The following is a 12,040-nucleotide window of genomic DNA, read 5'->3' as shown; positions in this document are numbered from 1 at the left end:
CTCCTCCATTTTACTCATCATCTCATGTGTAACCCATGGTTTTCTTGCTATCTTCTCAACTTTACCAATAATTCGCTAATAGTATCTAACATGCATTCTTTTATATTGTTCCACTGCACTTCAGCATTTCCGCTTTCACCTTCGATTGCACCAAGTTTCTTTTCTAGGGTAGGGTTAACTATATAGACAAAATTATTGGGGATTATGAGTGGGGATTTTGACATAATGGATCGACTACTGATCAGATATTCTGCATCTGTTGGATAGTGGAAGAAAAAATGGGAGGGCATATAGTATTGTGATTGATTTGCTCAAAGCATTGCTTGACAATGGCCCCGTAAACCCCCCACCACAGACATGCATGCAACAATAGAAGGACGTACATCTTTAGGACATGCCTGAAATATGTGCATCCAACAGTAGGAAGAGTGTTTTCTATTGCTAGGCAACAGCTTGGTAAACACCTTTCTCGCTTCAGTGCGTGGCAACAGTAGGGAGTCCATTGTTATGCAATAGTAGGGAGTCCATTGTTAAGCAAGAGCACATTAAACCAGTTTCATCAACAATAGAGAATGTGCTTTCTTTTGAGTCTGTGCAAAATGGTTACCTCCACCTTGACCCTGCAAGTTGTAGGAGGCGACGAAAAGGGCAGTCTCAAATCTAAGATAGTAAAATATAGTTCCTAGGGACTCAGACCCAAGAAAGACTGTGCTGGCAAGGACCAGCAGCATATACAAAAGTCAGACCCGTCCTCTTGTCAGAGAGGGCACCCCACAAAAACAAAACCGTAACAGTAAAACAGTAGTAAATATCTGGTTATGGGCCCCAGATGGGGCTCGACACCAAGACTGCTGACTGACTGACTGATTGACTGACTGACTGACTGACCATCAGTCGCAATGTGACTTTAGACTTTGAAGCTAGGAGTAGTTGATAGAATTGGACCAGAATTCATTTGTTGATAGAAGATTTAGTCACAGTGAGGCTGTTTTAATTCTATTACCAGGAGATGGCTAGGGTCACAGTAGTGTAGTTGGTTGAGGGGCTATGCTACAAGCCGGAAGGTCACGGGTTCAAGTCCCAATGAGGTCATTGGATTTTTTCAATTGACCTAACCCTTCCAGCCACACTATGGGCCTAGGGTTCACTCAGCCTCTAACAGAAATGAGTACAGGAATTAATTAAATAATTTTCCTGGGGAGTAAAGCGTGGCTGGCATGTAAGGCTGACAACCTTACCGCCATCTTTGAACCGATTGTCTAGATAATGTGGAACCCTCAACGTCTCACAACCCTATGGGCCTTCATGGCCTGGTACAGGGATAGCTTTACTTTTACTTTTTTATTTTTACCAGGAGATGACTAGTCAAGACTGAGAATCCAAGTGCATGTGTAACGGTGAACTGGAAATTGTGTAAATCAGTGATAGCGCTGTATAAGTTGTAATTAAGAGAGATTGTAACTGAAGTGCCAATAATGCCAATCATCCGATCTAGAACGCATTATTTTCATCACACATATCCCCCCCCTTGTATGTGACCATATTTATAGACATAAAAACCTATGATTCAGTTAGGAGAGAAGTATTGTACTATATTCTCATTGAGTATGGTGTACCCATAGGACTAGCTAGGATAATTAAACTGCATTTTATTGAAGTCCTTATAGGTAAACATAAATCTGGTACATTTCCTATTCAGAATGATCTAAAACAAGAAGATGCTTTATCACCATTACTCTTCAGCTTTCCTTTAGAATTGCCATTAGGATGATACAAAATACCCAGGTGGGTTGAAATCAAATGGGACACATCAGCTGCTGGTCTGTGTTGATGGTGTTTCTTTTCTGGGCAAAAAGTAAATGCAGGAGCTGTATTAGATGCTAAGAAGGAAGTTAGACTAGAGTTAAAAAGAAAGCTAAATATATGCTCATGTTTTTGCGACTGAAATGCAGGGCTAGTTAAATTTATGTGTCCTTGACAGCCTACATTAAACTGTGTATGTAACTGATGTACAATATATATTGTCACATTTTTAGGAGTATGACTATAGATGGGGTATGGATTGGATATTGGATTTATTGACTGATCACTTGTACACACCAGTTGGAACTACAAGTAATTACAGTGCCACTGCTAATCTCCACAACTCACAGATCACCACAGCACCTGCTAAGCCTTTTTCCAACCTGCTGTGTCTTTAACAGCCGTTCCCTAGCAACGGCTTCTAACAGTGGAAATTCCTCAGCTTGCCACGCTCACGTTGTTGCTCTCCAATGAATATCCCACAACTGAACTCACTCAGCTGGCCTGGGGTCCTCACTATATAGCCTCAGGGTGGACCCAACAGAGAAAACTGCCTCAAATAGTCCCTCTATTTTTATGGGTGGTTGCCTAGCAATACCTGGGATATCATTGACTTGTTTACCAGCCTTTTCCAAGCAATGCATGTTCCTTCTTGCAATCGTTGCCTAGCAGTGGTACGACATGCTACAGTATTGTCACATGTTGGGTGTGTAATGCGACAAATAACTTCACGCCTTACTGAATATAGCGAATTTTATTTCACATTCACTCTTTCTTTCACACAAATTACAATCTGACAATTACTGCCATCGGCAGTATCACAAATACTAGACGGAAAATGCTAGACTACAACTGAAAGGTTGACTGCCTGGCTAACTCGTAACTTGAGAACTTGAGAACTGCTGCCTTGAGAACTTGAGAGCTAACTGTGAATAGTCTTCGCTGCTCCTTATTTAGCCTCGTTCTGGACAACACAGAAAACAGCCACGTAATAGGCACCACTGTTGTCTGGCGCCGTGTTGCTAGCAACGCTGTCGGGAGTTGTTTACTGCTGTGTAGCAACGGTGGCATCCCGTGTTACGTCACCGCGGGGAGAGGCGGGTGTTGACTGGCTTATTACCATAGCAACAGCAACGCTCCAAAAGTGTTACGTCACCGCTGGTGGGGTGAGGGGTTGTCCTCCATTGCGCAACACGTCACAGTATGCTTAATTTAAACTTTATGTCTCCACAATTTGTGTATAGTCTACATATTGTAGTGTTTGAGTATGAATGGAAGGTGACTTGAGTGTTGTTATTTACTCTCTTAAGAATGTTGTCATTGTTTGTGGTATAATGCAATCTTTTGGTGTACATGTCAATTTAACAACATTTTTTGGCTTTCCAGAAGTAGCAGAACCATATGCAGAGGAGGGAGAAATATTTGCCGAAGGCTCAAGAGATAAATATGACATAAATAAAATTATTAGTTATCCTGGGTTTAATGTACCCTACAGTCCAGACACCATAGATGCAAGTATCTCGGATATAGTTACAATAGGATTCTGACGATGGTGTATATAACACACAGACTTTGTCCATCGTCCTGGTGATTGAGGCTAGCTCTTTCTGAGGGACCCAACAGAATAGGTGCTTTCCCTCACCTGAGGCTGGAAACAGATCCAGTTTCCGAAACGTCGTGATTTTGTTAGTTATCTTTAAAACCAGGACGATGGATAAAGTCCGAAAACCCAATATCTCTGTATCTCAGATATAGTTTGGTTTGGTTATTTTGGGTGAGAGAATTCCCAGTTAAGGTTTTCTATGGAGAGCAATTGATTTGAGCACTTAAACTGAGGAACATGAACTGGGATAATGCAGTTGGTGTAGTGACTGGCTGAGGGGTTGGAGCTCAAGTCTTAGTAGGGGCAAAATATTAACCTTGTCCACATCATCCAGACTGGTTCTGGAGCCCATGTATCCTCTTATCCTATGGGTACCGGGGGTAAACTGGCTGGAGCATGAAGCTGATCGCTCGCCTCCAATTAGTGCTGAGGTCAAGAATACGTGGATATATACATCCACTCCACATACATGTTTGGGGTCTAATGCTTAATTAGTTAAGCAGAGGGATAACTCCTATCTTCTTACCATTACTTAAACTGAGGAAGGCTTTAAAAAGAGGAATGTGAGGAAAGCGTGTTGTGTAACAACTAATGTCCGTAAACTGATCAGTATTGTACATGCAACTTATAAAAATGTGAATGATCTGAAAGCTTATTCTTCTCTAAACTTAATGCTGAAGCAAGCTGAAACATAATTATGAAAGGGATGCACATGTGAGCCTAATTCATATATATACCTGTGAAAAATTATCATGTAGGAAGCAGTGTCACGAAGATTTCACACTCCCCATGTTTGTAGTGTTCACCCGCAATAGTTTGATAGAAGATTAGAATGTGTTTATGATACGTCACAATGCAAATTTTACATGGGTAACTAGTGAATGTTTGTTGCTGTACAGCTGGAAATGAATTACAGATTTCATGCGTTCATCTTGTTAGAGATGCTTTCTTGTCTTCTCTCCCCCCTTCTCCCTGCCCTCCTTACAGAACTTAAATAAATTGTTCTACTGTATACAGTGAGTAAATATGTTTATTCAGTATTAGGACAGAATGAATCATTTCCCCCTTAACTGCTTAATTATACGTTTGGGATTTAGCTAGACACTATAGGCATGTATTCAGGAAGTGTTTGGTTTGAATCTTGATGGGGACACTGGCTTTACTGGATGACTTTTGTGGTTTTCCTGTCCTTCAGACAGATGCAAGGATAATATATTGATTAGAACTGTTTTCTTCCAAATCCTCTGCAGTTCATCACCCATCAGTCCTGCCATTCAATGCTGTATAGTGTACATACTGTCAGTATTAAATAAACCACACAAAAACTTATGCCTCCTTTTAAATATACCTTGCAAGGTTTCCCATGTGTTGTTAAATCTGGTTAAATTTTCATATGTGTATTATTAGTTACTGATAACTTTAAAACTCTGTAATGGTTGGTTTTTGTAAATGAAATGTTTGGCATTGGCAGTGTAGAATTATTTTTTCCCCATAATAGTTTTGTTTCATTTAAGGTATGTACAAGGGGCAGTCAAAATGTTCCCAGAATGCTGGTATTGTGCTGTATTGGTAGGATATACAGCAATGCTTACCTAATCACCTTCAAAGTAGGACCCTTGCGCACATACACACTTGCTGCATCAATCCTGCCATTGTTGGAAGCACCAGCAGAAGGCATCTTTTGGAATCTTCTGGAGTTCGGCTGTCATATTCGATTTGATGTCTTCCGTGGTTGTGAAACATGTCCCCTTGAGGCCCATTTTCAGATTATGGAACAGCCAAAAGTCACTCAGAGTGAGATCCAGAGATTACGGTGGTTGGGTGATGAAAGGAATGTTTTTCTTGGCGAGGAATTGCTGCACAACGAGCGATATGTGGCTCGCCATGGCTGTCCCTGCCACTTGTGATGCTGCTTACTCTGAACTGTACTGTGCATCCTCTGCAAAACTTGCACGCAGAAATGACCAGTAAGACTCTGTCCAGGCAGTATGAACTCACGGTGCCCAAAACCGTCTATGTCAAGGAATGCAATGAGCATCACTTTTTCCTTTGATCTGACAAGGCATGATTTGTTTTGTTGGGGAGACGATTCTGTGTGCCACTCTGATGACTGTATCTTCATCTCTGGATCGTAGGCGAACACCAGTGGTGATCTTTTTGAGAAACGTTGGGTCCTGTGTACTTGTCTCAAACAGATCTCTGGCAACCATCATGTGACATTCCATCTTATCCGTGGTCAGCTGCCTTGGAATAAACTTTGCACTGACATGTCTCATCTTCAGATCATCAGACAGAATCGCATGAATGGATCCATGAGAGATACCAACTTCTTGCTCCACCTCTGCGATGGTCATTCTTCAATCACATCAAACCAGCTGTCGTACTCTTTCAATCTTTCTTCGGTTCTGGATGTCTGAGGCTTCCTGCTGCGCTGGTCATCCTCCAGTGTATCCTGTCCATTTTTAAACCTGGAAAAACAGTTGTAAACTGCAGATTTCTTTAGTGCAGAGCTGATAGCAGCTCTGAAGCAGATTTTCCAAATTTGCACATGAACTTGATGTCCAGATGCTTTTCAAACTGCAACATTGTGCCACAAGACCAATACTCACATCTAACTCAAATGGAACAGTAACGATATTGCACGCCGAAACCTGTCCAGACTTGTTGCACCTTCGAGCAGACATGCTGAGCTCCCCACCACAACAATGTGTGCTCTATCTTATCTCTCATTCTCTGCCTGCAGGGGAATTCTGGGAACTTTTTGACTACCCATTGTATTTTACCATTGTGTCTTAAAATTACTGCCTTTCTTGCAGATAAGTGTAATGTTTAACTACTAGAAAAAAATATGTGAGAGGGACATAAGAAAAGTATATGTATCATCCTTCTGGGTGCTCACAGTATGGTCATAAATTTATCAAAGTGTCACGTTTCCTCGATCAGTCTATTTTGTTTGGATAATGTAATTGCAATCTGAAGCATGAATTTTGTTCTTCTATTCACCACGCTGCAAAGTGCTAATTGTATGTGATTGATAATATTGGTTGTGTGTTATTTGCTAGGATTTTGAACTCCATCAGTGTCCACCAATGAGACAAGAGCAAAGTAAAGAGCAAATGACATTGCAGCTGAGCCAAAATTCTGTGCGTGCGTATAAAAGGCGTCGTATTTCTCCTCCAAATCCTGGACCTGCTACTAGACTTGAAGATCAAGACCTCACCCAAGCAGACATGGAAGTTGAAGAGACTGCAGGTTATAATTCTTTTTTAACATACAGAAAATTCTGTTTCAGGAGTACAGTATTTGCATGTATTTGGGTGAATATGGCGATGAATTTCACTTCACTTTGTAGCCCCAGAAGTACCAGCTTTAATTCTTATAGTGTGAAGCTAACATCTTAAGTTGTCAGAACTGCTATTCTTTCATGGGCATATCTGTATGTATATACAGTAAACCTAAATTATAACAAACTAATAGGGAGATCGGATGTCCATTATCACTGACGTCTGCTATGACTGAGTGAAGGGGTATTCACGAAGTACGTCATAGGGTACATAGCCAGTACACAACAATAAACGTAGAGACACACAATTTGATTACATAAATGTCTGTATGTTGGTTACATACAACTACAAAACCTTAGTGCCTCAACATCTAAAAAATTTGACAGTTTTACACAGCCAGATTTGTTTTGTTATATCCAGGATTCATTACATCTAGGTCTGTTATAATGAGGTTATGCTGTATATATGTATATACAGATGTTTATTAACTGTCCATGTTTTGTAGCAGGGAATTCTGTGAATCTACTGCCTGCAGATGATAACTGCAAATTTATTCCACCGTTACCCAAAGAGACACCTCCAAGACTACCACCACCACCGCCACCATCACCGCCACCGCAGCCGTCATGTATGGGGAGTGATTCTGAAGGAGGGGAGAGCCGCAGCCAAGGAATTGCCTCGCCTTTGTCCATGGTGAGTACAGTGTTATATGTATGTAGGAGGTGTATTGGAAAGTTCCTGGACTAAGTTGAAAAGAAATGCTGGCTTAACTTACTCAATTTTGTCTGCCATCTCCTTCAAAATAGTCTCCTTGGGAATGTATTCAGCAATCCCATTATTTTCTCCACACCTCAGAAGCACCGTGGAAGTCATTTTCCGTAATGTTTCTAGTACCGCTTGCGATTCCCTTTGGATGTCAGACTCTGTTCAAAATGTCATCCATTCAGTTTCATTTTCAATTTGGGAAACAAAGCAAAATCACAGGGGGCTAAGTCTGGCGATTAGGGAGGATGGGGAATGATAACCATATAGTTGTTAGTCACAGACTCTGTGGTTTTCAGGGATGTGTGGGCAGGTGTGTTGTGCTGGAGCCAGTTGTGGTTGCACCAAAGTTCTGGTCTTTTTCATTGCAACTTTTCTCTCAGGCATCTCAGAATGTCACAGTAAAAGTCAGAGTTGACCAGGCTGTTAGGAGGAACAAATTCACGGTGAACAGTCCCCTTCATGTTGGAAAAAACAATGAGCATGCTCTTTGTTGAACTCTGGACCCGCTGCACCTTTTTTGCTTTTGGTGATTGTGAGCTCTTCCACTATGATGATTGTTGTTGCCTTGTTTCAGGATCATAACTGCAAATCAAACTTTCATCACCTGTTACAATCATAGAGGTATGAGTAAAAGTTGGGTCCTCATTAGCCTTCTCTTGTAGCTGAAGTCACACTTTTATGTTCCACTGCTTTTGATCATTTGCCAAGAGTCAGTGGACAAACTCTCTGTGGCAGTGTGGTGCATGTACAACTTTTCTGTTAAGATCTTCTGGCAAACTCCATAACTGATTTCACCAGTGTCTGTAAGCTTATGGATTGTTCAGCAACAGTCTTTGTGGATGAATTCTCAAATTTTTTCAACATTTTCTGTCATTTTGCTGGTGCTTGGTCACCCTGAACATTTGTTGTCTTCAGCTGAGATTCAACCGGGCTTGAAACATGAATGCCATTCAAAAACCACTGTCCGGCATAAAGCATATTTTCCAAAAGCCTCACGAAGCATTTCAAGGGTTTTGGTAGCGGATTTACCAAGTTTCATGCAAAACTGGATGCAGACATGTTGCTCAATTTTACCATCCACCACAGACAAAATGAAACATAAAGTAGAAAAAGCACTCATGTAAAAAAATATGTGTTCACAGTGCGCAGTGTCACTTGGCAGTGACTTGGCTTGCCTTGGCCTCCCCTCCCATCTTTGATCAATGCGGTTACAACAGTAACAGTCCAGGAACTTTCCAATATACCTTGTATATGACATGTATGTATTGACCCTCTTCTAGTGCACACAGTCTCACATGTCACTTCACTACATGTTTCGGCATCACTGTGCCATCCTCACGTGTGTTACTTACGCTAAACTATTGCACTGCTCGCCATCGTGTGTCGTTTATAAAGTGATTTAAAATGTATATTCTTCATGTACTATAATAAAATTTATATATATTAAAATTTGTTAAGATTTATCATCTTATACGTCTTATTTCAAACTCGCGTAGTATATTATTCTTCCACTATGAGAGTCGTTCTTCCTATATTTTGTGTATACTGTGTCTTATGATGTGACCTTCTTTGGCTGCGTGTGTTGTAATGCAATACAACGCATGCAGCGAAAGAAGATGGCACAGTGATGCCGAAACATGTAGTGAAGTGACATGTGAGACTGTGTGCCCTAGGCGACGGTCAATACATACATATCATGGATGAGAATCAGTGCAACAGGACTATAAAATACATTATACCTTGTATACCTCATGGTTGGAATTCTAAGCCTCTGTGAATTCAATTGTTCCTTTGGAATAACGCCATGCGACATTCTTAACCTGTGGAATTCGTATGTATGTGTGAACATACTGGCGCTATGAAAGTTTTGGTCATAGTTTGGGATGCTATTTGTAAATGTTTTAATTTCTGACCCTTGAGAGGTAAGGGCAACGGAAGTAAAATATGAACTCAGTCTGAATGTTTCTGATGGTGTGTATCAGTCCTGTTTGGGGGGGGGGGTCATTGTGCAGTAGAAGTGTACATGATCAATTATGCTGTGGAAGGGATAGGGACCAGTTAAACAGAAAAAAAGCACAGCATAATTAAGGAGGAAGCTCTGTGAGAAGGTAAAACATGAAACAAAATTAAAAGAGTTGGCTGAGAATAGAGTTTGAATGTGCCACTTTGTGGATGTCTTAAGCGTCTCCTAGGATCACTAGAAATTAATGATGTATGATGTTAGACTGTCAGAAGGAGAACACAAAACATGAGATATATGAAGATACCTGTATCTTGTCTGAAACAGAGGTAATAGGAATGTATTTTACTTGAGCATGTGATGAATATTGTTACTGGTAACAGTGTTTGACGTATGTGTTTCTGTTTTGGAAATGCTTTTGGCTAGGCATTTTTGTGTTACCTAATGGCAATTTATGTAATGAATTTTACAGGAAAGTTATTAACTTTGTGGACCACTTCACGGCATTATGTTTCACTTCAAGCATTGCGGTTCGTGTGGCAAAATCCATTTATGATCTGTTGGTAGTGGGCTGCAGTTATCAGCTCCAGTAGCTGTTTCGTTCTCAGTTATAGACTAGTGAGCAGTGTGTTATGTCATGGTGTTATATACTTTAGAGCAACATGTATTTTTATATGACACATATATGAAATGTGGGTCTGCAAGGAAGTGCTGGTGAAAATTTTGACATCATTTTGTGATGAAAGAGTTCCAAGCAGACAAGCATTTCACAGTTTTGTGAATAAATGTAGGTCAACATGATTGTTAAGTGCCCAGTGCTTACTGAGGAGAAGTTAGATGACATAGGAGCCTGACTTGATGTTCACATAGGACATCACTAAAACACTCAAGAGACTGAGGTGCAAGAAGGGCAGCGATCCAACTAACAGAGTTTGTTTTTGCAGCTGTTTTCTGCAGTCTGTTGTTGAAGGTGAAATTTATCTGCAGTTGACAGTATTTTCTGATGACGCATGGATTCGTGTATAAGGATATGTAAATATGGAAAATAATTGCTGCTGGAGTTCACAGAATTCATATCTAACCAATGAAGTCCCACTCCATCCAGTTGAAATTGGTGTCTGGTATGTTGTATGTGCATGAAGAATTGTTGGACCTGTGTTTTTTAATGAAAATATTATGAAAGATATGTACAAGTGATTCTTGACAACTTAAAAGACAAAGAAAAGCTGAATGGCTGGTTCCAGCAAGACACAGTAGTTGTCCTTGCTGCGCCTATGTCTGTGCAGGCTTTGTCATATTTCTTTGGGACAGACATCTGCAGTTATATTTGGCCAGCATGTTCATCTGACACTAGTCCTTGTGATTTTTTCTTGTAAGGTTGTTTGAAAGGCAAAGATTACAAGAGTAATTCCCAGACAGAAGAAGAACTAAAATAAAATATCTGTGGAGATATTACAAATATTTCTGCAGAAGAACTTAAGAGAGAGTAAACCAGAACCTTCTCTGCCAGTCCCTACAAGAACATTTTCAATGCCTCCTGTGATCTGTAAAGTGTAAGCAGCAAAATTTGTATTTTCCTCACGGCTTGTGGTGCAGTGGTAGCTGTAAAGCTTAGTTCCATGAACTGGTCAGTAAATGTAAGAACATCCCTCTATACAAAATTACAGCGAGTATGTACTTCCTTACATTCAGTAATGTATCACATATTGAAAGAGCTATGAAGATTGCTACCAAATATAAACTGTTATTTTCCTGTCTGAAAGTGAATGCTTATCTAAACATTACACATGTCAAGATCCCTGACTAGCTTTACATGCTACTGTCCAGTACTTGGCAACATAATTATGAATGGGAAGTAGTAAATTTGTTACTGAAGAACTGAGCTAAGAAAGATAAAAACTTCTGAATATGAGAGGGTACTTTGGGAAAGAAGTAACATATACACCCAAATTTTACAGTATTCATCCAGCAGTAAGATACCTTCAGCTGGAAGATGACTTACATGAAGAATTTTAGGGGCTGGTCCTTTTGTTACTTGTCCAGTTAGTTTCTGGGAACAATTCTCCAGCATAGACAGCTTTGTTAAATCTCTTCCTAATGCTCAATTTTAGGTCCACAGAATACTTTTCTAGCAAAACATGCACATAAGTAATTTTTCTTTTCATTTACTCCTTTTCCACATTGGCCTCACAATGCTGAATTTCTTGGACAGTACTCAAGTCTCTTTGGTATACCCAGTATCTCTTAATTAAACAATAGTGCCATATGCAGTTTGTAAGAGTGAAGAAAGCTGTATATGAAGAATATATATATATACGAGTATACAGGGTGTCCCAGGAGGAATGGCCCAAACTTCGGGAGGGTGTTCCTTATGTTAAAGTATGCCGATATAACCCAAAACACCTATGTCCAAAGTTGAACGGTTACGGAGATAATGGCCAGAGAAGTGTGAAACTTTGACCGGCGTTGCACACTTGTTGATTACAAAATACATATTAAAACTGGCAGGAATATGTGGATTCTGTAATGTTAATAATGTACGTAACATCAAACTAACTTGTGAGTGACATGAAGCCATAAAATTGAAGTACAAAATACTCGCTCGCCATGTCATAATTGTCCTTA

General features: G+C 40.2%; 1 protein-coding gene across 3 annotated transcripts in view; it reads left to right on the top strand.

Moving 5' to 3' along the window:
• The window catches only part of LOC111874760 (zinc finger CCHC domain-containing protein 8 homolog), a 23,065-nt gene that overhangs the window by 8,494 nt on the left and 2,531 nt on the right, over window positions 1-12,040 (top strand). For 2 of the 3 annotated variants that reach the window (XM_023870529.2, XM_023870531.2), the window contains exons 5-7: window positions 3,190-3,314; window positions 6,469-6,658; window positions 7,196-7,383. In XM_023870529.2, the coding sequence (XP_023726297.1) occupies window positions 3,190-3,314; window positions 6,469-6,658; window positions 7,196-7,383 (503 nt within the window). The remainder of the gene's footprint in view (window positions 1-3,189; window positions 3,315-6,468; window positions 6,659-7,195; window positions 7,384-12,040) is intronic. The other variant, XM_023870530.2, reaches the window with a different exon arrangement.

This window comes from Cryptotermes secundus, unplaced genomic scaffold (assembly GCF_002891405.2).
Source record: "Cryptotermes secundus unplaced genomic scaffold, Csec_1.0 scaffold838, whole genome shotgun sequence".
Taxonomy (NCBI): domain Eukaryota; kingdom Metazoa; phylum Arthropoda; class Insecta; order Blattodea; family Kalotermitidae; genus Cryptotermes; species Cryptotermes secundus.
Note: the sequence above shows the minus strand (reverse complement) of the source record. Positions and strands in the feature narration are given on the sequence as shown.